The following is a 27,718-nucleotide window of genomic DNA, read 5'->3' on the forward strand; positions in this document are numbered from 1 at the left end:
GGTGCTTTTATTGGAGATTGAAGTTGAAATCTGGAAGCCTGTGATAAGATCTAGAAATTTTGCAAAACTTTGTGCCTTGAAATATGATCAAGGAAAAGGGTTGTTTCTGCCTGAAGAAACCAACTGAGACAAGAAGAACTTACACGTTACCGGCTCACAAATGAAAGTGATACATGACAATGTTTCCTTTTCATGTAACAAGATATTTGGAAGTAGTAAGCAATCTGTCAGGTTCTTTTGATTTAGCTGGAGCTGACAAAGAACAACACTTCCTTTTCTTTGTATCTAAACATAGATGAAACAAAGGTCTTCTTGATCTTTACTAATGTGATAGATGGTAAAAGCGGGAAAGTTATTATTAGTTTCCCAATATGACATTCACAGTTGTCACTTTTTTTTATTCCTTTAAAAACTTGTTTTTCTTCTTAGATTTGTATCCTACATTCATTGACAGACAAGGGTATTGTGTCTCTGTGAGCACTGAGCCGCTTCATTTCTGATGGTCTTTTTTTCGGACAGCCGAACAGTTGGTGTACGGGCCCATAGACTTTCTATTGAGTCCGTACACCGTTACCTCGACTTTCCGAGAAATGCCGATCAGAAACCAAGCAGCTCAGCGCTCACCCAAGCGCTTCTGCCGCTTTGTTTTAGCGATCGGTGAGGGTCTCAGTGCTTAGACCTCCACCAATCAAAACTTCTGACATGTTACTATGACATGTCAGAAGTTTTTTGAAAGTTTAGTTGCCCTTTAATTAAATCTCCTACCGTTTGGTATACACAGCTCTTATGCATACTTAAAAGAAACCTGTAATGTACATTAAGCTGCCCTCACTGAGGGCAACATAATGTAGTGACAGACATGTAGATTTCAGTGGTCTGTCACTTATTTGCTAAAGTGACACAGCAGTTTTTCAGAACTTACATGCAAAGCCGGGGCAGTGCTGCAAAAGATGAAACCGGCTTATTAATGATCTTCTGCTAGCTCCGCCCACTATGCTGATTGACAGATTTCTCACTATTACTGTGCATAGCGAGATTCCTATCAATTATCAGAGAGTGGGCGGAGCATAATCAGTGAGGGCAGCATAATGTACATGATGGGTTCCCTTTAAGTGTCCCCATGATTATAGACTACAAACAAGCCCCTATCGCACTTTACAAAAAAGTTATATTTTTTTCATCTAGTATAGTGTTTTACTGGAAAATTAGTTTATGTAGGACATACCCAGCGGTAAAACACGTAAAAATAAAATCCATCTGTTCAGAGAATTGCAATTACACTCAACATATGGTAAAAAAAATTTCACTGACTAGTGTGAGCCGCTCTTCCCATAGGGTTACAGTTTTCTGTCACTAGATCTGGCATTTTCTGTCAGAATAAGGTGGAAATGACCTGTCACAAACCTGCAGACATCCAGAAATAATTCCTTTATATTAACCACGTTTTCCCCTTATACCTGTCTAAGTAACTAGCGCCATCGAATGTGAAGCGATTTCTACAATAACAAGAATAAAATCCAGGACATGGTGTCTGAAACATGGAGTATAATTACATAAGCCCCAGGAGGGGGCACACAAGAATGTTAAAGAAATGATAGAATGGTGATGTGCATTATGTATAGTAATCCCACTGACTGCATATTACACTTCTTATGGTAGCTTGCACTTATATATTATATTTTCCATCAAGAATATTTGTCTGAGAGTCCAATAGATTAATGCCCACTATACAAAAGTTTGAGCATGTAAAAACTGACCTTTAGGGCATTAGGACTCATGGCCAGAGGGTCCCCAGCCCCCTCTGGCAGAGCACTGCACTGCTGCTAAAGTTTAAAGGGGTTCTGGGCTTTGGATAATCCCTACTTCCGTGACAATACGCAGATCTCAATGGGTTCTTCATGCTGGGACCCCCAGCGATCAGCTGTAATCTGGCAGTAAGAGTTAAATTTCCCTACAGCACCACCACAGGAGGAATTAAGCATTACACAGTGTCCATTGATTTATCTGTGTAATGCAGAACAGGTCATCCAGAGCAAGTGATACTCTTTGTAACCGATATCCACCTAGTCCAAGAGATGAGAATCCTAAACAGAGGAACTCCTTCCCTTATTAATGAAAAATTTAATAATAGAGTCTATGAAATAGATTTTTTTTTTTGTTGTTTTCTTCTAAAGAGCATAGCAACCTATGCTTTTCATTTTGGTCAAAAAAAGTTATCCAGATGAAAACCTGCCAGACGTATGCCACAGGGATATTCTTTTGGCATTGGTTTGCCCCCGAAGGAGCCTGCGTCTGGATTTTTTTTTATACTGTATATCAACTGTATGGCCAAACGTGGTGTGAATGGACCCATGGAAGAAGAAAACATGTTATCCTGCCTTCAGGCCCCATTCATTATGTCCACATCCTCTTAAATGTGTGTGTACCTGCATTGACATCACCGCTGGTAGAGCTGTAGATTTTGTTTATACACTTACAATTATATTATTACTGACTGAAAGGAACATTGATGTAGTTGCATTAAATAAACTTAAAAAGGAAACACATGTTTCTTATTCACTTTGCAAGGAAATATTTCATGAACTCACTTCCCTCCTGCTGTCTTTTAAAAGATCAGCTTGTTTTTACGTTTTCAGCGTTATAGGATGTGATCCTGGTCATCCCCTAAAGTGATGCGGGGTCAGGGAATGATCAACTTTTTGGCACAAGGACACGCTACATATAACAAAAAAGCAAACAAACAAAATATAATTACAAAAACACCAAGATAACGCACAACAAAGAGTGAAGAGTATACAGAGGAGTATACAGAGGGGTGCACTTTGTTACAGAAACATAGGGATGTAATAAGATCAAATGCCAAGTAAGAAATACCAGATAGAGATACAGGAAGGTTTAACAGACTGAAATGTAAAAGCAATCAGTATGACCGGTTTCACATGTTCATGGTATTGCCATATTTTAGGGTTCATATTACGGCTGCAATTCCCAGAGCCCCCATGGTCTTACTTAAAGGGGTTGTCTATATGATCAGATTGATTTCATTAGGTCCAGCTTTAGGAACTATGCATGTTCCCTGTAGCGGCAGGACAGGCAGAGTCCTCCAGAGCAGCAGCCAGTGTCTATTAATGCCTCTCTGCTCTGCCTAAGAAAAGGGGGCACCTCCGCTATATCGTCCATATACCTTAAAGGGTTATGTTTTCTGTGTAGGCTCCACTTCTGGCTTTGGCTTCAGATACTGATGCAAAATATCGACCAAAATAAGCAAGTATGAAAAAGGCCTAAGTCAGGATTATTTAAGCTTTGCCTCTGAAAAACAGCCCATTTTCAATAAGAAGCCGGCTAGTCCCACCCCCAACGATCAGCTGTTATTGCCGGGGGAAACAGTGGCTAGCCACACATTTCAACTGCTGCACGGGAAATGTAGCACAACACACCAGTCATTCATATGACTGTCTGTTCATGTAATGCAAGGACGCGATGGGTCCACCAGAGCTACAGCTGCTCTTACAGTGCAGCCCTCCGTTCTGGTGCAAGTCAAGGAACCACTTTTATTATGTCTATAGTCCCGAATAGGCTCGGACAATCTGTTTCAGTAAATAATGTTAAAAAGTCTGCCTTAGATTTAATTTTGTTGCCTATTTGACGGGTCAAAATGCGGCAAATTTATTAAAAGGCATGCACCTTTTAAAGAATTTAGCACAAATCCCGACATCGACCTCCTTTACTTGTAAAAACGCCAGTAAATGTGGACCACTGTAACACCCATGGCCGCGGACCGTCAGGTTTACTCACCTCCTGACGGCCGCAGCCATGGATCAGTGAGGGCTGGTCCGCATCTCCTCCTCAGAAGACGCCAGTGCTAACATCCGCTTCATTCAACCGTGTCCCGTAGGGTGCGTGCGCACGCTCATGTCCGGTCTTAAAGGGCCAGTGCGCGCTCCTGAATCTGATGCCAAATTAGCCCATGATCACCCTGGACTATAAGAAGGGCCCTGCCCCTTGCTGCATTGCTTGAGCGTTGTTGTCATTTACCTCTGTTCATCTCTGCAAATGGTCCCTTAAGTGTTTTCCAGTTCCTAGTGTTCCCATTCCTGCTACCTGTATCCCGTGCTATCCTGGTCCAAGTGCCGTTTAGAGTTGGAGTCGTGTTGTGCTGAGTACTACGCCTGCCTTGTTACACCACACCTGGTGTCTGCCTGCTGCCACGGTCCCATCCGAACCTATCGTGCTACTGTCTGAAGTTACCACAGGTACACCTATACGAACTATAGACTTTGACTTTGGCCAGCTGCTATACCGTCAAGGCGGTACGGCCCAGTGGGTCCACGCACCCAACGTGACAACCAATATGTTCCATTAACTGTAAGTCGGGTTTCAAAATTCGCATTGGTTTTTATTATTCATTACTGCAAAAAACTTCAAACAGATGATGTTCTAGTATGAAGACCAGCATTGTGTTATCCCTTTATGTTTTATTTTTCTCTACTCAAGCTGCTGCGACTTGTAATGGGCGCTTATTAAAGCTGACATTTGCAGGGCTGGAAGCCATGAGAAGTCTCATATTTGCTCATTCCGGGATCTCAAAGACGTGCCCATCAGATATCAACAGATATTACCAATTAGGATGTGTGTTTTAAGTTTAATTTGTCCCAATTAACGTAGAACGCAAATATGAAAGGCAAATATTTCTCAGCCGTCTATCTGATGTACAAACATTGCAAACCGCGGTCATTGTGTCTTCTAGAAGAGATTTTGGTTATTAGCGTTATTTCATTTTAATTGAGAACAGTCATGTGAGGCTGAAAACTGATTGATGTTCTTCTCTATGGACACCGAATTACTGTTTGTTTTTAACATCAGTCTAATTGGAACAGCTGGAAATTAAACTTTCAGCTCATTAAATTCACTAGGAATTCAGCTCTGGTGGGCCCACGAGGAGGAGAAAATATGCGCAATTTAGGGTTAAACAGCTCACAGGCTTCACAATTGCGTAGGATAATTATAGTCTTTTTGCCTGAAGAGTTCTGAAGACCTTGCGTTGGACGGGAGCCAGGGTGGATCTCTGAAGTTTGACTCGTTGACAGATGACCTGCAATCACAGGCTTGAAATCAATCTGAGAATCATAAGATGAAGTAGAAATTTGTGACGGTTTGCAAACTGCAAAGAATTCCTCATCAGATAATAGCTGAACTGTAATACAACTAACACATTTATCTCAGGCGGGGGAGGACAGCAGCGGTGGAGTTTCTCATTAACGTCAGCACTTTGAATTGCACTTTCACTGTTTAAATGAGCACTCAAGTGAGATAGCGCAACCCACAAGTTCCCATGATACGTGCCATGGACTGTTGAGTGGCCACTTTATGAGCTCACTTGCCTTTTTGCTTAGATTACTGGTCGATCATCAAGATCATCATCTTGCTTTATTCAGTGGAAGAGGTTCTACACTAATACAACAATAGAAAGAGTTCTCAGTGTATAATTGTTCAAAGTTTAAAGGTTTTTTTTTTTTTTTATCCCAGGAAACCCCTTTTTTGTAATATAAAACCATAGTGATTCAGAAAGCCCCAGCGATTGTCTGTCATCAGTGGGGAAAGTTATTGTTGGCCATACATTTTTTTCTCAAATATACAGTAGTATTACTTGTGGGCCATAATGGACAATCATGTATGGATGGTAAAGGTCCCCCAGAGCTGGAAATACTTTTTGTGAGCAGCTTTCCACTCTGGCTAATAGAGGGGGGAGGTCTCAAATGGGGGACCCACTCTATGACATTTAGATACTTTTTTTTATCTAAAGAGGTCCAAAATTCTATGCTGATTAAGTCTTAATATATGTCTCCACCATTGAGGCTCAGTTTACATCTTGTTTTTCAGGCACGTTGGAGTGATACGTCGGGAGTATTCCCCGACATATTCCTCTGACGTATACCTCTACGGTATGCCACTGTATGGCATACAGTGGCATAAGTTGGCCATTGACTCCTATTGTAAATAAACATATACCATGTGGTATATTTTTTTATACAGCGTGGTAGTCCGCCCTTGTCTGTAAAGTTATAAAATAAGTATGCTGAAGCATACAAGAGCAGCTTATGCCAAAAATAAACTTTTTACCATACGCTGCGTGCATAGGGGGCTATGGACTCGACAAAGTATACGTAAGGGAATACTCCCAGTGTATACCACCGACATGCCTGAAAAACGAGGTGTGAACTGAATCTAACACAGAAACCCTTTTATTCTTTATACTCAATGGATAACTCCAACTCAAACTGAGGTTTCCTTTTGTTATTATTAATTAGGAAATCCATCATACTACCTCATCAATAATTATTTGACTGTATAGCATTGCTGTGGCCTATATGTGACACAGCCAGATCTCCATGTTCTTGTAGTGATCTGCCTGTGTCGCCCACATTCATAGAATGAGATGACTCCTACGGCTGAAGAATGGATAATTGAGGTTTTTTCAATTTATTGAGTTTATGGCAGAGGCCTAAAGAGAAATGCAACAAGGATCATGTCTCAAGATATTCATTCATTGTCAAAAATTCTACTATAATAGTTTGGGTCCTAAAGTTGTTGGTGACATTTTGGGTCTCCACATTTTGTATAAAAATACCATATGTCTATCACCTATTCAATGCACCTTATAGACACTGTTTTTTAATATAATTGACTTTAGTAATACATTTAATAAGTACAGTTAATCATCAATGGATGCCAAAAAAATTACTTGTAAATGTATCTCTAGAGATGCATTAATAAAGTCAACATTTTTAAGCTTATAAAATGGTAGGATCCACAACAGAACTGGCCAGGCCAAGAGCAAGAAAAACAGAACACCAAAGATGTCTGGAGAGTAAATTGTAGACTTTGGCTCTTACCTTACCTCACATGTTTATAGGAAGCCTGTGGCCCAAAGCTACTAAATCAAAGTCACGTCAGATGATGCAGAGTGTCCCTTGCCAACTATCGAAGACATATGTTTCAGGAGTTTCCTAACAGAACTGGAAAGGGGCAGGCAATGTTTAGAGCCACCTGCACGATTGTGTGTTTTTGAAGTCTTGCGTTGGGCGTTCTTCTTCAGCTTGTTTTACAGGTTCCACTCTGTCTAAGAAACCAGCTGAAGGTACGGAGACAGGAAATTATTAAACTAATGAGCATTCTTGTGGCTTTTTTAAGAGAGACAAAACTTTGTGTTCGGAAGAAATAAAGTCTGTTAAACGGTTTCTGCTCTTGAAACAACTTCATAGAAGTGCCCACGATTGAGGGAGGAGAAAACAATATAATTATGGTATTTAAATATTTCAAGATCGAGTTAAGTATTTCTGTCTATGAAATAGTCATATAAGCACAATACACTTTATGGCCACATCAACGAAAATACTTTTGAGAATTGATGTTTGGATAGAGGTGTTTCATTGCTCAATGGTTCCATGTACTGGAATATCTCATTTATGTGGTTAAAGGAAATAAAACGTTTAATTTAGGAGTCTGTTCCAAATACCGTTTTATATTTACCAATCTACTGCCATTGTATGTTTAAAGGGGCTGTTTCATATTGACAAACCCTGTCCATATTCCCTATTAGGGAAAATGAACATCATAGAGGAGGAACCGTTCTGAGAGTCATTAATTTCAATGTGACCGCTGAAATATAACATGCATGGCCAGCGGCAGCTTCCCCGGGCAATAACAGTTAATCTTCATGGGGTTCTGAAGTCGGACCCAAGGTGATCAGCTAATTGCTGGGCCAACTTAATATGAGAAATGGGTTGTCGAGATATTGTTAATTAATTTAGTATATCTCTCAATTCATGACAAGAAGGGGACTACTACACACAAATAGGATTATAGATACCTTAGAAGTTTTCTGTAATGCTCTTATCCAATGGACACCACTTTACTTAAATGAACACTAAACTAACAAAAAAGAATGATAAAAGTAAACAGGAGATAAACTTCCCCACACTGTTTGCCAGTCTCCAGGATTTTCTGCAGGTTCCTGAAACTAACAGTCTTGTAAAAATCTAGTAGAGAACACAGGGGTTATGCTGATCTGTTTAATTTTTCTGCTGGGGAAAAGCTGAGAGGGAGAAGCTTAGCAGAGGGCGTGATTTAACCATCTATGGGACCTACTAAAGACAGGCAGAGGGTGGAGGCTCCTGCTGCAGCCAGTTGTTATACAGCCACACTAGATTGTAGGAGAAATGGGTGATCTCCTGGAACATATATAGAAGAATTCTTTATGTATTCCTCTGTATTAATAGTAATATAAGACAAAATAGGATCAAAGGAAAAGAGGAGCTTAAGGAAGAAATTGCTGGGATATATTTTAATTTTTTTGTGCATTTTGTATGTTTACGCCTCATGCACACGACCGTTGTGCCTTTTTTGATAGCATCCGAGTGGCACCCGATTCATTTTAGCGGGTGAATCGCGTCCATGAAAAAGGATCCGAGTCTCCGATCCGAGGAAAGATAGGACATGTTCTGTCTTTCCTCGGCTCACTGACAGGACTCGGCCGGCGCACACGGTCGTGTGCATGAGGCGTTAGTGTTCATTAAAAAAAAAAATTGTATTTATGATATTTTAAGTGGTCTCTAAAGCTTTGCTCTACAGCCTAGAGATTTTTTAACTGATTAATAGGAAAATAAGAAGAAGACGAAGAAGAAGAAGAAGAAGAAGAAGAGAAAAAGAAAACGTGATAATATTGTCAGACAAAAAGTAGATGATCAGGTAAGGATGGAAAGCACTTTTGGCTGAATATTAGCCTTTAAAGGGTTATTCCCGGAATGAACAATTCTAGCCATCCACAGGACAGGGGATAAGTGTCTGTTTGCTAGGGACCTGACCGCTGGGACCCCCACAATTACTAAACCAGGGTGCCCGAGCCCCTCATTCCTCCTCACTGCTCTCCCCACAGTGAGGAGGAGCTTGAATGGAGAGGCGGTTGAGGATACACTCTGCCACTCCATTGAATGTCTATGGGATTGACAGATGTTCCCCTCACTGCTGTCGTGCAGTGAAGAGGAACAGGTTGTTTGTGACCCCTGTTTCAGTGATTGGTGAGGGTCCCAGCGGTAGGGCCACCAGCGATCAGACGCATCACCTATCCTGTTGATAGGTCATAATTCTCCATTCTGGGAATAACCCTTTAAAACCATCTTATCTGAAGTTTTCCCATTTGCAAGATACATTGTACAGACTTGCTCAAGTAGAATATTTTATCATGCATTGAGCAGGGCTGGGGCTGTGATGTGACCTCCAACCGAGACTGTCTTGCTTACTTACCCAGGACTGATGTTTTAACTCACCTATCTTGGAAATGGAATACCTACTAAGATCTGACTATTTAGCAAGCAAGACTTCTTTGTTCGGGGCAACAAAGCCTTCCTTGTTGGACATCTCTCTTATCGGCGTCAGCTCCCTCCAGGGAGACGCCGGCACTCTCTTCCGGGTCCTCGGACTGTTTCCCGCAGAGCGCCTGCGCGTGCACGGCCTTAAAGGGCCAGTACGCGTCCAGCTGTCAAACATCAATTATCAGCCCAAATGGCTGCTGGACTATAATAAGGGGCCCTGCCCACTGGTTCCTTGCCTGAGCATTGTTGTATACCCTAGTTTGTCTTGCAAATGGTCTCCCAGTGTTTTCCAGTTTCCAGTGTTACCCGTTCCTGCTGCCTGTACCCTGTATTCTGTGCTATCGTATCTACAAGTGAAAGTCAAGTCGTGCCTTCCGCTGCACCCACGTTGTCACCTGCTGTGAAAGTCAAGTTGTGTCTTCCCGCTGGATCCACGGTGTCACCTGCTGTGAAAGTCAAGTCCTGCGTCCGCTACTGTCTACATTGCCTCAGGTACCCGTTCAGAACTATAGACATTGTTTTGTACCTTGTTGGCCAGCTGCTACCCCACTACGCGGTACAGCCCAGTGGGTCCACACCCCGCGCCGCGAAACTTGTATAAGTGTGCACACAGAGCTAGCTCTCAGTCACTGAGTAGACTGCCCACTGGACTCTTAAAGGCGAACTAAACTTTCCAAAAACTCCTGACATGTCATAGTCAAATGTCAGAAATTTTAATCGGTGGAGGTCCCAGCACTGAGACCCCCTCCAGTCGCTAAAATGAATCAGCAGAAGCGTTCGTTTGAGCGCTGAGCAACTTAGTTTCTGATCAGCTTTTCTCGAAAAGCCAAGCAGTTGGTGTATGGACTCATAGACTTTCTGTGGTATACTAATTGCTCGGCTTTCCGAGAAAAGCAGATCAGAAACCAAGCGGCTCAGTGCTCACCCAAGCGCTTCTGCAGCTTTGTTTTAGCGGTCGGTGGGGTCTCAGTGCTCGGACCCCAACCGATCAAACTTCTGACATGTCTCAAATTTTTTGAAAGTTTAGTTACCCTTTAAGCATAGAAAGAGCAAGAATTACTATCAATAAATTGCAAGTTATACTGAATATTTTCCCACAAAACTATATATCAATCTACTCAGCTCCTCCCGCTCTATAACACGCTGACTATAGATTGGACAGCATTTTCAACGTGAGAGGTTCCTTTTAAGGAGATGCTTTCTAATCTTTACATCTTCTGAAGGTAGAGCGCGTAGATGTTTCCATGATCTTTTCCTTCAAGTTATTTCTCTGTCCTGCTGCCCAAGCACAACTGAAGACTGCATTGCAAAGAAATGTTGACTTGGCAGGAAAAAAAAGCTTTACTATGATAACATGCCTAAATAACTTGGGGCTGCTCCACAACACCTACGGGCCAGGAATGTCAGCTGAATATGGAAACAAATAATAAAAGCTCACACATTTCCAGACCTAGAGATCCCTAAATCTGTTTATCTATAATCTCTTGGCGGTTAACAGATTAATTTCAGTCCAGATTGCAGAAAATAATTTTTTTACTCTCCATTAACTTGATATTGCCAATTATTGGAGATAATGTAATATATCCCACATAATATCTGGTGCCTTTGCAAATACTATAAAAGGTAACTGTTCTTCACTACAATTACCATCCAATGTTCATGGAAAAGACGAGTGCCATGCAGCTTCTGATTCTAAAATGTATTGTACAAGTTAAAGGGGTGGTCAGGATTAGAAAAAAGGGGCTAATGCCAACATATACAGCATGTCCGCAAAGCGATCCATAAATAAACTGCACAAAAAAAACCCGAAGCCTCATATACAGTGAAGGAAATAAGTAATTGATCCCTTGCTGATTTTGTAAGTTTGCCCACTGTCAAAGACATGAACAGTCTAGAATTTTTAGGCTAGGTTAATTTTACCAGTGAGAGATAGATTATATTTAAAAAAAACAGAAAATCACATTGTCAAAATTATATATATTTATTTGCATTGTGCACAGAGAAATAAGTATTTGATCCCTTTGGCAAACAAGACTTAATACTTGGTGGCAAAACCCTTGTTGGCAAGCACAGCAGTCAGACGTTTTTTGTAGTTGATGATGAGGTTTGCACACATGTTAGATGGAATTTTGGCCCACTCCTCTTTGCAGATCATCTGTAAATCATTAAGATTTCGAGGCTGTAGCTTGGCAACTCGGATCTTCAGGTGCCTCCATAAGTTTTCGATGGGATTAAGGTCTGGAGACGGGCTAGGCCACTCCATGACCTTAATGTGTTTCTTTTTGAGCCACTCCTTTGTTGCCTTGGCTGTATGTTTCGGGTCATTGTCGTGCTGGAAGACCCAGCCACGAGCCATTTTTAATGTCCTGGTGGAGGGAAGCAGGTTGTCACTCAGGATTTGATGGTACATGGCTCCATCCATTGGTAAAATTAACCTAGCCTAAAAATTCCAGACTGTTCATGTCTTTGACAGTGGGCAAACTTACAAAATCAGCAAGGGATCAAATACTTATTTCCTTCACTGTAGCTACAAAAACTCAATGCAAAAATAAAAAAAATATTTAGGTTTTTAGGTCAAAATTTGCTACCTTCTTACAGGGCTATTCCAGTTTCACCAAAGCTTAAAGAGGCTCTGTCACCAGATTTTGCAACCCCTATCTGCTATTGCAGCAGATCGGCGCTGCAATGTAGATTACAGTAACGTTTTTATTTTTAAAAAACGAGCATGTTTGCCCAAGTTATGACCATTTTTGTATTTATGCAAATGAGGCTTGCAAAAGTCCAAGTGGGCGTGTTTAAAGTAAAAGTCCAAGTGGGCGTGTATTATGTGCGTACATCGGGGCGTTTTTACTACTTTTACTAGCTGGGCGTTCTGACGAGAAGTATCATCCACTTCTCTTCAGAACGCCCAGCTTCTGGCAGTGCAGACACAGCCGTGTTCTCGAGAGATCACGCTGTGCCGTCACTCACAGGTCCTGCATCGTGTCGGCCACATCGGCACCAGAGGCTACAGATGATTCTGCAGCAGCATCGGCGTTTGCAGGTAAATCGATGTAGCTACTTACCTGCAAACGCTGATGCTGCTGCAGAATCAACTCTAGCCTCTGGTGCCGATGTGGCCGACACGATGCAGGACCTGTGAGTGACGTCACAGATCTGCACTGCCAGAAGCTGGGCGTTCTGAAGAGAAGTGGATGATATTTCTCGTCAGAACGCCCAGCTAGTAAAAGTAGTAAAAACGCCCCGATGTACGCACATAATACACGCCCATTTGGACTTTTACTTTAAACACGCCCACTTGGAGTTTTGCAAGCCTCATTTGCATAAATACAAAAATGGTCATAACTTGGCCAAAAATGCTCGTTTTTTAAAAATAAAAACGTTACTGTAATCTACATTGCAGCGCCGATCTGCTGCAATAGCAGATAGGGGTTGCAAAATCTGGTGACAGAGCCTCTTTAACCTCTTAGTGACCAGGCATTTTTGCAGGTTAATGACCAAGGATCTTTTTTTGTCACATTCCAAGAGTCATAACCTTTTCTTTATTCCATGGACATAGCCGTACAAGGGCTTACTTTTTGCGGGATGAGTTGTATTTTTTCAATTGCAGTATTTTTGGATGCATATAATATATATTTATTAACTTTTATTAACTTTATTTTAGGAGAGGATCGAAAATAAACAGCTATTCCAGCATTGATTTTCGTGTTATAAATTTACGCCGTTCAATATGCAGTTTAAATAAGATTTTACCTTTATTCTATGGGACGGAACGATTACAGTGGATACCAAATATATCAAGGTTTTATATGTTTTCACATTAAAAACCCTTTTTTTTTTTTTTTTTTTAAATAAATAAAAAAAATACTTGTTTTTTCATCTCTGCATTCCAAGAGCCGAAACGTTTTTATTTTTCCATCACTGCAGCCATGTGGGTGCTTGTTTTTTGTGGGACATGGTGTAGTTTTTATTAGTACTATTTTGGGGTACATGAATTTTATTGATTAACTTTTATTTTATTTTTATGGGGGGAATGGGAGAAAAAAAGGAGTTTTGCCGTTGTTTTTTGTGGGGGTTTTATGAATGCTGTTCACCCGGCGGTTTAATTCGTTTTTTTTTACACTTTTACTAAATAAAACGTTTATTTTATTTTTACTGTAATCTACTGTAATATCCGTCTCTATGCGGGAGCTAGCACCTGCTTGGGAAGGATATATCCGTCCTTCGTCGTTAAGGGGATAATAATCCTATAGTGAAAAGTTAGGTTATGTTCACACGTTTTTAATTTGCCTATGGCAAATCCGACGTATTTACTGCAGGATCCATGGTAGAATTTCGATCTCGGATTTCTGCTGCAGATGTGCTATTTTATGGGTGGTAGATGGAATTTGCATGATCCATGTGGACTTTTCTGTACGGTATCTCCCTTAATAAATGTCACTTATTTGTTTTCCACAGTATTTAAATCCACAAGGAAAGTTTTCACGACGTCTTCACAGTTAAAGGTAATGGGAGGCTGATTTCATGAAGATTTTATCACCCAAATACCTACTCACCCCAGCTTTAAAGCCCTCTGCTTTGTCATTGAATTTATTTATTGTTTATATCCAAAGTGCGAGCATCTGTCCAGGTCAGGTGATAGGATACCTGTGTGATCATCACATGACCAGGACTAATATTCAACTTCTGGGTGTAAACATTAACCGTTTTCATTCAATAACCACAAGCAGAGATCTTAAAAACCAGAAGGAATTGATATTTAAAGTATATTAGAAAATTGCATAACCTTTCGTTTTACAATACTTTAGTACCTTACTTCAAAAGTTTTATTTGCTGATCCCAGAATACCCCTTCAAGGGGGTAAACATAGTTGTCAGTCAGACAGCATGGCCCTAGAATCAAGCCTATCTCAAGTCACCCAGGTCAAACACTTAGGACAGAATTGACACTGAGCTAAGGGCATGTAAAAGGAAAAGTGGCTTGACAGTGTTCCTCTCTATTTCTTATTGCCTTAGGCCTCATGCACACGACCGTAGCCATGTGCACGGCCGTGATTTCCAGGTCAGCCGGCCACGGAGCCGCCCGCAAATCCCGGGCTGTGCACTTGGCCACGGCCATTATTTTCTATGAGCCTGGACCGCAGAACACGGCCAAAATAAGGCTTGCCCGTTCTTTCTGCGGTGCGGGCTCCGGGGCCATGCACGGACCGTGAAAACCACGGTTGTGTGCATGGCCCCATAGGAATGAATGGGGCCGCAATTCTCCCGTGGATTTTCGGGGGAATTGAGGCCGCAAAAGCACGTTCGTGTGCATGGGGCCTTAATAATCAGATTTAAAAAAAAAAAAAAAAAAAACTCTACATTTAGGTGGAGACCCAGTTTGGCTTACATTGATCTTTTGTCCTTTGACTTCTGATAGAATTTTATGTTTCATTTACTGCATTTAAAAGTTTTTACGAAACATAGGTGGACAATAACGCTCTATTTCTCTCTGGACACTTATGGGCCGGGGCCAAGTTGACTCATAGCATTACTGTATGTCCAAGCCAAAACTGAGGTCAACACAAGAGCTGCACCTGTGGGAGCCTTTACCCTGACTTACTCCTCCTGTCTTCATAGCAGGTTCCAGTTGTTGGCAATGGCACTCTCCAGGACACATGATTGATGGAAATACATGAGATGGAAAGAAACTCTAGTTCTTCACAGATCATTCCTGTCGCTTGGCCACAAATCAAAGCATAGCTTGAAGATATAGAGTGAATTAGTTATCTGTGACTCCCTAAGCATGGATGATGTGTATAGACTACGGGATACGGAGACTTACGGAAAAAAAAGTGCTTATGTTTGCCTTTTGTTGCAAAAGTAAATGAGGCAGAGAGGATTGGCAGGTCTGGTAGTCTTTCTACCTCTAGAATCCAAAACACACACAGTCCTGTCTACAGATGACATTTTTTCTTATGCATCCTACTTGCGAGAGGTTCGTTGTGTAATCACCAAGCAGTTTTCTGTTTCAGATACTTTTAATTCTGTTTTCTTTGGGGCAGACAAAGTCCAACATAAGCAAATTGTTTCAAGAAATGCAAAACTTGATACGCTTGTATATATCCTACTGCTGTGCTCCACATCACTTCTCGGTGTCCTGCAGGACGTTGACAGTATGAAGATATGAGTCTTTGGAAATTCCAACAAATTTGATCACCTCTTGATTCTTAACTCTTTCTGCTATATACTGTCCTTACTGCAGATTAGTTTATTGGCTTTTTGTTCAATGTAGGATGCTTCTAAAGTAATAATAAAAATGGCATGTTGTGTTTTCTCCATGAAATAAATATAGTGGTGTTTACAGGTTCCTCTAGAACCTAGGTTCTCAACCTGCTAAACGTGTGCCCCAGGAGTTACAGGGCATGTCTCTAAGGCTTTGTTCACATCTGCTTCGGGGCTCCATTCATGGGTTCTGTCGGACCTTTTCATCAGGCGAACCCATGAGCGGAATCCAAACTGAAACCTATGGTTTCCGTTTGCATCACCATTGATTTTAATGGTGACGGATCCGGTGCAAATGGTTTCCGTTTGTCAACGTTGTTTAAGGGTTCCGTCGTTTTGACTATGGTATTAATTCTGTCAAAACGACGGTACCCTTAAACAACGGTGACAAACGGAAACCATTTGCACCGGATTCGTCACCATTGATATCAATGGTGAGGCAAACAGAAACCTACGGTTTCCTTTTGTTTCAGTTTGTATTCAGTTCATGGTTTCCCCTGACGGAGCCCTGATGCAGATGTGAACGAAGCCTGAGGCATACATGCACTGTCTTCATGCAGTGATTTTAATAGCAGCACAGTGTATGATCATAGCCCTAGGGGTTCTTAGATGTAAATTATATGAGTAGGGGGTACTGGATTAGGAACATTAAGAGACAACGCTCAAGACAATGCTAGGAGTTAACAATTTTGTTTAAAAAAAAAAAGTTAAATACGATTAAAAGAGCCTATGCATGGATGTACTTGAAGAGTAACTACATTTTCATCAAACTTTTCATATGTTTCAAAAGTTTGGATTGGTGGGGTCCAGGTGCTGAGACCCCAACTGTTGCTGAAATGAAGATGCTGGAATGATCGGCACTCATCGTCAGGCTGAAGACGGATTACATAGAACATCTATGAGAGCTGTCTATAGGTGGTATGAGCGTTGTACAGATGATTGTATGTTCTTCAGCATCCAATGCTCCTCTAATCTTGTATCATCTACAACTTCACGACTCGGCTTCGATCATTCTGACTTCACAATTTAACTATTTTCATTTGACTGGAGAAGCTCTAGCCAGGTAGACATTTGATAAAAAGACAAAAAAAATCACAGAATTTTTCAAGACCAAAATTTGCAACATAATTCCACGTACAATACTAATATAATTACATTTAGATTTACATTACATGTCTTCATACCATAAGGTGAGTATTAAGGGTATGTTCACACGTAATCAACAAAAACGTCTGAAAATCCAGAGCTGTTTTCAAGGGAAAACAGACCCTGCTTTTCAGACGTTTTTTTACCAACTCGCATTTTTCGCGCCGTTTTCGCGGCGTTTTTTACGTCCGTTCTTCTTTTGACGAGGCTGTATTTTTATGCGTCGTCGTTTGACAGCTGTCAAACGACGACGCATAAATAACAGGTCGTCTGCACAGTACGTCGGCAAACCCATTCAAATGAATGGGCAGATGTTTGCCGACGTATTGGAGCCGTATTTTCAGACGTAAAACGAGGCATAATACGCCTCGTATACGTCTGAAATTTGGCCGTGTGAACATACCCTTACTTGGAAAAATATAATGGGAATGAAGCTGATGATTACACAACGTTTTCTTTAGCATAGCTGCCTAGCTTCAAATCAGCCAAGGTCCGAATCCAACCAGAAACACCTCTGTATGTTCTCCATGTTTTTTCTGGATTTATCCTACTACTTGAAGAACATGATTATTCAATTGGTTTACCAAGCCCCTAGTGTGTGTATGATACAGGACCTAAACTGGGAAATGCACTGAAGACAGGGACTGAAATCACTATAATCCCTGACATAGGACACTACAATGGCGCAAGGTTTACCACAGTTGCCTTGTGGGGTAGGGTTTTTAAATTCAAATCCATCCATGGGCGACGTCTTCATGCAATTAGTATGTTCCCCTTGTGTTTGTGTAGCGTCCATGGCCGCGGGCCGTTGGGATTACTACCCGGCAGCCACACAGCCATGGATCTGTGAGACACCAGCGCTCACTTCCGCTCCAGTCCGCTGTGTCCCGTAGGGTGCGCACGCTCGTGCCCGGCCTTAAAGGGCCAGCACGCGCACATGGGAGTTATCATTAATTAGCCCCTGATCACCCTGCCCCTTTGCTCCTTGCCTGAGCGTTGTTGTGTTTTCCTATGCTAGTCTTGCAAATGGTCCCTTAGTGTTATCCTGTTCCCGTGCCCTGCTACCTGTACCCTGTATCCCATGCTATTTGTTCCTGTGCCTTAAACCTTTTGCAATCGTGTTGTGCCACCGGTTCTACCTGCTGTGTTACACCACGTCTGGTGTCAGCTGTCAAGGTACCATCTGAACCTAGCCGTTGCTACTGTCTGAACCACTACAGGTACCCTGGTGCTTGGACTATTTATATATTGACTTGGTACTCTGTTGGCCAGCTGCTATCCCCCTATGGCGGTATGGCCCAGCGGGTCCACATACCCACAGATTGTGACAGTTTGCATGCTTTTTCTAATTGACGTGCTATGAAATTGACCCTAGTGTGTGTGAGATAGAAAATAGATTGTGAGCCCCATTGGAAACTGTGACGGATATAAGCGACAAATAACGATATACTGCGCTGCTGAATATGTTAGTGCTGTACAGTAATAAACAGAAATAATAAATGAACCAGTAAGAACATTTTTCTAATACAGAAGCTACAATAAAAATACATAAAAAATAAAAAACGATCTTAGAATAAGAAAATAAATAAACTTGACTTTTTATAAGACCTTCATCTGTTGTCCGTACAAGGTTAAATAATTACATTGTGTCATTGGGGTTAGTCTTGTATTCTTCCTGCCCATGAGTTATTTATGCCTGTGAAAATAAAAGCAGGACCTAAATTGCCGTCTAAATGTATAGGACTTAACATGCAGGGACATAAATAGACCGTAATCATTTCTATCTCCCATACTTTGACTCACATTGTGAAACGCCAGGCCGTAGTTCCTGTGAATTCCAGGAATGCATCGAAGGGAGAAAGAACTTCACATTTGAAGAGTTTCCAGGCAAACAATCTATTTTAACCAAAAAAGCACCAACATTCGTGGGAAGGTTTAGTATTGAACCCACTGACATGAAGCCTATGAGAAGTATTGTACTTGCTATATTGTATATAAATCAGAATCAAGCATGGAAGCTATGAGTGGGTAGGGGTGAATATTGTGAAATATTTACAGGGTCAAATTGGATTTTTAAAGGGGTGCTTCCAAATACACATGTGGCGCTCGCCACACAACACCTCACTCCCACAGGGGACTATCACACAGATGCAGCAGGTTCCGCAACCTCTAATTCTCCAGGCAACTCTCCCTCTCTGTCTCGCCCAAACTGGGCCGCAGCAAACAGTCTTTCCACTGGCCACAGAACACCCTGCTCCCTGCTTTTCCCACTTTTTAAAAAAAAACAAACAAACCAAACTTGTTTTTTCTGTTCCTCTAATATGAAGGGCTAGGCTAGTGGATATGTGTGAACCACTACGTGTATCGTAAATACAAGAAGGTAGCGGTAGCGTTGTGAAAAAAAGGGTGTTGAATACTGGCCCTAGATTGTCCCTAGGCTTCGCCATACAAGAAATCTGGATATTTGCCCGCAACTGTCCCTGATATACCCTATATAAAAGGAGAGATATAACTTTAAGGGAACTAATATGTCATTAATGCTGACACTCAGTATCTTGCACACGTAGCGGTGCCTTTGCTGGAGCACCTCTCCAATAAGATTTCATTGTTGAATGTGCTACTGGGACCGTGAGAAATAATCCTGGGTCACACTGATTGCTTTAGGCTGGGGATCCAGAGATAATGGCCACCACACACAACAACCCTGTGACAACTTCTCCCTATTACCCACCTCCGGTGTCCTCCTTCCCACCAAACATGCAGCAAATCTGTCTAGCGCCGCTTTTTATGTTGTCCCCCCCCCCCCCACATGCCAAGGGGAGGCTTCCTCCACCGAGCGTCTTCTTGTCATCATTACCATGGCAACTGGGACGCTCCTCAAGGCCAGGAGCTCACTGATCCACAATTGCACCATGCCAACCTCATCAGCTGCCCTGCACAGACATCGGTCAGAGCTCAAGAAGAGGCAGGGAAGAGGTGAGGGGGACGTTGAAAAATAAAAATTTGGTACCGGGGTGGACAGAGGGGTTTCTGGGCAGCTGGAAACCCTCCTGCGTGCGCCCTTGAATTTTTGCAATCCTTTTCTTTAGCCAACACTAAGTTAATTTAGGCTGCACCTTCTAGATATTAGTTCAAGTTTGGGCCCTGTCTCACTACAACCATTATCCAGAGCCGTCACAGATTGAAAGTTACTCTAAGAATCCTGAGCTGTGGAGTCCTATGTACTGGAATCCAAAACCCAATGAGGGAATTAAGAGTGAAGCTTAGGGAATCCCTTAGACTCTGCATCTTAGTTTAGCTAGTGTTAATCTGATCGTGACAAAGAAGGTCACTATCTCCAGCCTCTCTGGTCTACGTGAATGAGATTAAGGTTCTGTTCACATCAGCTTTGGGCTACGTTCCATCAGGGTTTCGGTGTTTTTTTCAGCAAGTCCAGAGAGGGTCTGCAGCCTGCTATTCTTGCTATCAAAAACACTAGAAACCCAGTGGACAACTAATATACTCTTTTATAAGCCAATATAATCCTTCAGGATTCGTTGGGATCAACTTGAAAACAGATCCGTCATACTAGTCATGGCTTCCATGATAATAGTGTGAACTGAGCCTTACAGAACCCAAAAAAATAATAATAATCTGTAAATAATATTAACTCAGAATCCAGATCTAAATTTATATTTGTTTCTCTTGCTGTGCACCTTGGATGAGTGACAAAGCTCAATGAAATGCAATTATATATATTTCATTCCAACTACCGGGCTCATGGACAAATGGGGAAGAGCACAAAAGATGTATTTGTCCTGTTATATGCGGTAATGAAGACAATGAAGACAATTGAGTGCTGTTATTTGCAGTATAATTTCAATTGCTTATTTTGGTGTTAGACCTCTGTCTACACGAGCTTGAAGTAAACATGGGGAATATGGATGTATATATAGTGGGTGTTGGTTCCGCATGGCACATATTTTACAGATGATTTAGCATCTTCTTTACGTAGCTTTTCGGAGTCCTTGAATTCAAATCTACAGACTACAAGAAGTAATAGTTTGACATCAAAGACTTATATGATTACTATGATATATGTGATAAATTCCACTGTACACAACTAAGACAATATATTCCTATTTTTTTGGGCACTTTGACACGGGAATGCACTGAATATAAAATATAAATTTCATCATAGCAACGTGCTTGAAATATTTCTTCCCACTTCACATCTACTCCCTGAAAATACTTTATCCTGACAGTTTTATTAAAATTTATGGTTGCTAACATTTTTGACTACGACAACATCAGGCATCCTTTCCATACAGTATACATCAAGGTGGGATTCACAACTGTAGAAATATAATATGATTTACATTGTGTGCACAATTATTAGGCGGTCACTCTGGTTTAGAACTTTTTTACCATTGAACCAGAGGCGTAGCTAGGGGTTTAGCACAGGGGGGAAAAACATATATTTGTGGGCCGAAACCCAATGGGCCCCCCTTAACGCATGTTTACAACTGAAGAGGCACATTCTAATTATATACCAGCCATCATCCCTGTATATAACCCCCATCATCTCTGTATATAACCCCCATGATCCCTGAATATACCAGCCACCATCCCTGTATATACCAGCCATCATTCCTCTATATAACCCCTATCATCTCTGTATATACCAGCCTGGCTAGTGTATACAGGTAATAAGGGGATTATAAACAGGGATGATGGCTGGTATATACAGGGATGGTGGCTGGTATATTCAGGAATCATGGGGGTTATAAATCGCGATGATGGCTGGTATACACAGGGATGATGGCAGTTAATGCAGGGATGATGGATGGACTACCCGTCATCCCTGTATATAACAACCATCATATATAAAAACCATAATCCCTGTATATAACAACCATAATCCCTGTACAATGGTAAAGATATGCTGGAAGTTGCTGTTTCACACAAAAAAAATCATACCACCCATCATCTTGCTGCAGATCATACAATGACTACAGTGCTGATTAGAGGCAGAATAAACATTTACGTTAAGTGACTCACCAGTGACATCTTTTAAAATTCTAGTTGTTATTTTTCTCTTTTCTTCTCCATCCGGTCCAGACCCCTATGATGACTTCTCCCGGCCACAGCCCATTTCTGCAGTTTGCCGCTCAGATGTCTTCAGCTTCTCACTTTTCAAACATTTCTGCACCTATAAATGAAGATAAAATTCTCATGGTGCCACACACTACGAACCTAAATATAATAGCGCCATACACTGCACCTCTAATTATAATAGCACAATACACTGTGTTCCCGATTCTAATAGCACCATACACTGTGTCCCTGATTATAATAGCACCATACACAGTGTCCCAAACACACAGTGCTCCCTGTAGATAGTGCCCCCATAGATCCACCTGTAGATAGTACCGACATACAGCCCCCTGTAGATAGTGCTCCACATATAGTCCCCCTGTAGATCGTGTCCTACATATAGCCCCCCCTGTAGATTGTGTCCCACATGTAGCTCCCTACGTAGATAATGCCACTCACACTTTTAAGTGAAAAAAAACGAAACTTTATATACTCACCTTTATCCCGTCCCTGCGCCGTCCTGTGTCAATGCAGGCCTGCTCTCTTCTGAGCAGGTCTGCTGGGGCTGAATGACTCTTGCGTCGTTGAAAGGCGGATTGGCAGGGCAGAATGACTTGCCCCGGCAATCAGCGCCTTTTAACAACGGAAGCGCTAGCGTCGTTGAAAGGCGCTGATTGGCGGGGCAAGTCATTCTTCCCTGCCAATCAGCGTCATTGTTTGGCACTGAATGATCTAGCACAGAACGTACCAGACCAGTCAGTGTTTATGCATGCAATTGTATCTGCGTCCTATAGACGCAGGTACAATTAGAGCAGGAGGGGGTGGCGGCGGCTGGTTTCAGTTGTGCTGCCATCCCCTCAGACAGGCCTCAGACAGGCAGTGGGAGTGGCGGTCATGGCGGGGGCGGTCGCGGTGGGTCCCACCTTTTCAGTGGACCTGCGGCCACCTCCCCACCTGCCCCTCACTAGCTAGGCTACTGCATTGAACACATACAGTACTATTAGTCATCGAGACTTTCCAGCTATATATTTTTTCCATTTTGAGGTTTGGTTACGGCAGATACTTTTTGTAAAAGTGACAAGAGATTCTGCGGCCATATTGGTTGTCACATTTAAATTAGCTTCTCAGAAATGAATGGTTAAAAGGGATGTGCGAGAAAATCTACTTTCATACACACTATTGAAGAATTGAAAGTTAATAGAGGGGGGTCCTCTGTTCAGGATCCTCATTTCTTGGCCAGAGTGAAGAGCAGTTACAAAGAGTGTCTCTCACTCTGGAGGACATTTCTTGTCTTGCATTACACAGATAAGTCATTGGGCACTGCGTAATAGTTCATTTCTCCTGTTGTGGTGCTGCAGGGAAATCAAATACTTACTGTCCGGCTTCCCCGCAGATTACAGCTGATCGCTGGGACTCCTAGCAGAAGACACTATGATCTGCTTATTGTCAATTGACCCTTCTTTAAGTGTCACTTTATTATTGATAGAGCATGCTGACAAAATGAATCGATCATCAGTTTCTGAGAAGCTCATTTTAAAATGACAACCGATATGAGGTAGGACCTCCAACTATCAAACATTCAGAAATGGCTCTGGCAGAATTTTTTTTTTACGTTTTCGAAAATGTTTGGCCTTCTTTTTCCTGTGTTATATAAACTTTTGATCCATGAAACCAGTTTTAGCTAAAACAACCTCCACAGTCTCCATAAGAAAGGCCAACAATTTCCCAATCCGGTTTAAAAAAGTTATAAAAGGGGCCAGGTGATAAATGGTTCATCTTTGAAACCTTATCTCACCGGCTAAACAGAGTATCTAGATTCAATAGAGAATTGTTCTGCATCAATGGTTTTGACTAGAGCATGTACAATAATTCCTCTCGTCATATTCTCTGACGGGTTAAGCCATTCCTTTCTCATTTCCTCGATGGACTAATTTTATGGCCATTTTTTGTATTTGCTATCAGTCCTCATCAGACATAACCGTGTAACAGTGCCTACAATCTAAAACTTCTGGCCATCTATTATCAGCGTGAAGCTGCTTTAAGAATCATAGGAAGCCTTTTTTTATAGGTGAAATTGTTGCCGCCAACAGTCATTGTAAGTTGTGACAAATCATTTAATGTGCGCTTAATAAGTATACTAGTGTATTTTTCTGTGACAAGTATCCTTGAAGGAAATGTTCACTCCTGTTATACTTGCTAGAACATTAAAGGGACTGCACAGGCTTAGAAAAACATAGCTTCTTTCTTCCAGAAACAGTGCCACGCCCGTCAATGGGTATTGTCTGGTATTGAAACTCAGCTTCTTTGAAGTGAATGTGGCAGAGCTGCGATACCACATTCAACCTGTGGATTTGTGTGGCGCTGCTTTTGGAAGAAAGCAGCCATGATCGTTTCATCCTGGACAATTTCTTCAAAAGAGGTGTCCCATCAGCACAAGCCCTGTCCATATACCCTATTAGGGCATATGGATGTCATAGATTGGGTTCCCTTCTTAGGACTCCCCTCTATGAGCCAGAGCAGAGAGCCACTATCGAGCAGGTGCTCCCACTCTGGCAGATAGAGTCGTCCATGTATTGACTACAAGACTACAATGTCCAGCACCAGCAATGTCGATCACTTGCAAGTCATGGCATTGCCTTAACCATAACCCAAACTCGATGTTTCCTTAAACAACATCACGGATGACCTTTTGACTAATGCAAAAAACATTGCACTTTTTGAGATAGCCATAAGGTCATCTGTAACCTTTTTTTTCCAATAGGGAAACTTGTGTCACGATAATACTACAATTTTATCGCGTCTCGCAAACAACCAGATGTCGCCATGTAGCCCGAGCCTTCTGTGATTGTAAATTTGCTGAGAATCAACATTCCATATCCGGGATTATTATTCACAATCTATTTTTATGGAATAATCCTGGCTATAGCCTGGGAGGTGGGAGACATAAACTGTGAAGTAATGGACTCTGATGGACTTCTGTGTCGCATAGTCCGTCATTATAACACAAGCTAAATAAAGCCGGGTCCTTTATGCATATTTACTGTGTATATCACCCATAATATATCTTCCCAGCTACTGGCCACACCATTCTCCTATATCCCACAGCTATAAAGTGCTGAGTCAGGAGTATTAACCTGTCCATTGCTAGCATGGTTACTCTATGTTCTCTAATAAACTAATGTCGCCTTAGGCAGGGGAAAAGTTCATCATATAGGAGAGAATGCAGTTTTGCAAAAAATAATAACTCACAAATGTAGGACCATAGTGCTGCATCTGGTTCCCATTTCATCCCCAGGCATTTTTACCTTCTGTTTCTGTAGAGATACCAGCTGCACAATTGGACATCATGTCAGTTGATGTCCTATACCATATGAACGACCCTCCTGCTATTTGGAAGTAGTAAATTGTTATGGCAGGTTTATCAGCGTGATACAATTATCTGTAGTCTTTTTTTTTCCCTAGTCCTTTCTACAATCTTGGTCTCAACAGACCAGAGGCGTAGCTAGGCTCTCCAGCACCCGGGGCAAAGATTCAGATTGGCGCCCCCCCCCCCAACTTATTTCCCGACATCTCCTTCCCCCTCGCCATGTTTTCTTTCCCTACCAATCAATGAGATGTAATTTTTTGTTCACAATTTTTTTAATATAACTTGAGTATAAAAGCATTTCTACATTTTACAAGTTCTATAATGTAATTAACATAAAAATAAATTAAAAGAAAATAAATTAAAGAGGCCACACACAGCCCCCGGTAGATAGTGCCACACAGCCCCCATCTTGTAGATAGCGCCACACAGCCCCCCTCTTGTAGATAGTGCCACACACAGCCCCATGTAGATAGTGCCACACACAGCCCCCCTTGTAGATAGTGCCACATTACAAACAGATAGTGCCCATTTACAAAGGGGCAGCATCCTGCTGCCTCTTTGTAAATAGCGCCACACTCCCCACCCCCTTTTAAATAGCGCCACACTGTGAACAGACCGGTGAGCGGTAGCCTACCGCTACCACTCTCCGCTCTGCCTGGTGTGACTTACCGGAGGAGCCGAGGAGGTCATTCGACGCAGGCAGCGGCGGAGTTCCTTCTGACTAGGGTCGGTGACAGCCAGGGCCGGCCTTCGCTTGGATGGTGCCCTGTGCGGGACTCTCTATTGCCGCCCCCTACACAAACAAAAAATGAACCACATATATGGACACGCTGGAACATATATACTGTACATACATAAAGATAGATATTTAGACATACAGGCAAATATACATACACACAACTGGAATATATACAAACAGGTAAATATATAGACGTACAGACACACACACACACACACACCGGCATATAAATATACAAACAGGAACATATACAAATACATAAAAGGCACAAATATACAAGCACAAAGACACATTCACAAACAGACCCATATATACCCACACAGGCACATATGTACACAGCACAGATTATGTAGTAGATGTTACCTGCAGTCCTATGTAACAACACAGATAACACAGTGAATACTCTCTAAATACAGATAGTAGTGTTATCTGCAGTCCTATGTAACAACACAGATAACACAGTGATAACTCTCTGAGTACAGATAATGTAGTAGATGTTACCTGCAGTCCTATGTAACAACACAGATAACACAGTGATAACTCTCTGAATACAGATAATGTAGTAGCTGTTGCCTGCAGTCCTATGTAACACCACAGATAACACATTGTAGCAGAGCTGAGATTGTAATTTAGCACTATGTGTTATCTGTGGTGTTACATAGGACTGCAGGCAACAGCTACTACATTATCTGTACTCTTAGAGTTATCACTGTGTTATCTGTGGTGTTACATAGGACTGCAGGCAACAGCTACTACATTATCTGTAATCAGAGTTATCACTGTGTTATCTGTGGTGTTACATAGGACTGCAGGTAACACTACTACATTATCTGTACTCAGAGAGATATGACTGTGTTATCTGTGGTGTTACACAGGACTGCAGGTAACAGCTACTACATTATCTGTACTGTGTAGCAGAGCTGAGATTGTAATTTAGCACACAGTACAGATAATGTAGTAGATGTTCCCTGCAGTCCTATGTAACATCACAGATAACAGTGATAACTGAGTACAGATAATGTAGTAGATGTAAGAGACAAACACATGCAGAGACACAGACAGACAGAGACACACACAGAGACACACACAGACACACACACACACACACACACACACACACACACACACACTGTAACATATACACATACAAACACAGAGACACACATTACACACAGACACTCACCATATCTCCTTGCTGACAGGTCAGGACGGGCTGTGTGTGGGCGGAGCTTCCTCTTCTGCTTCTCGGCAGAGCACAGAGCACAGGCAGATGCAGGAAGGCTGCGGGAGTGGACCTGTCCCCTGACCTGAGTCATCTGACCTCATGTCACTGACGTGAGGTCAGGTGACTGGACTGGTCCACTCCCTGGCCGTCACAGACCCCAGTCAGAACGCCGTAATGTCCTGGCTCTTCCTAAGCTGCTGCAGGAGTCCCACATACGGGGCGCCTGTCAGCAGCGATCAGCTGCTCTTCGGCGCCCCCTATCAGTATCCTCCAGGCTGCGCCCGGGGCACATGCCCCGCCTGCCCCCCCCCTAGCTACGCCCCTGCAACAGACCATGCAAACAGTTAACATCACTTAATTTCTGGGTCTCCAAAATACTTTTGGGCAAATCATGCGTACACCCTAAAGCGCATTGTAATATTGCATACAATGTAAGCCTATGGGAATGCATGACATCACATGTGTACACGTGATGTCATACTTCCATGATTTTTTTATTTCCCAAAATCAAACAGTGTTGTATTTTTTTTC

General features: G+C 42.0%; 1 protein-coding gene across 1 annotated transcript in view; it reads right to left on the reverse strand.

Annotated features, from left to right (window-relative positions):
* LOC142657685 (calcium-activated chloride channel regulator 1-like) overlaps window positions 1–26,011 on the reverse strand; it is a 1,094,600-nt gene extending 1,068,589 nt beyond the window's left edge. The window contains exon 1 of the mRNA XM_075832964.1: window positions 25,893–26,011. Coding sequence (XP_075689079.1) covers window positions 25,893–25,913 — 21 coding nt within the window. The 5' untranslated portion in view covers window positions 25,914–26,011. The remainder of the gene's footprint in view (window positions 1–25,892) is intronic.
* Window positions 26,012–27,718: the final 1,707 nt, after the last annotated feature.

This window comes from Rhinoderma darwinii, chromosome 7 (assembly GCF_050947455.1).
Source record: "Rhinoderma darwinii isolate aRhiDar2 chromosome 7, aRhiDar2.hap1, whole genome shotgun sequence".
In the NCBI taxonomy this organism is placed as follows: domain Eukaryota; kingdom Metazoa; phylum Chordata; class Amphibia; order Anura; family Rhinodermatidae; genus Rhinoderma; species Rhinoderma darwinii.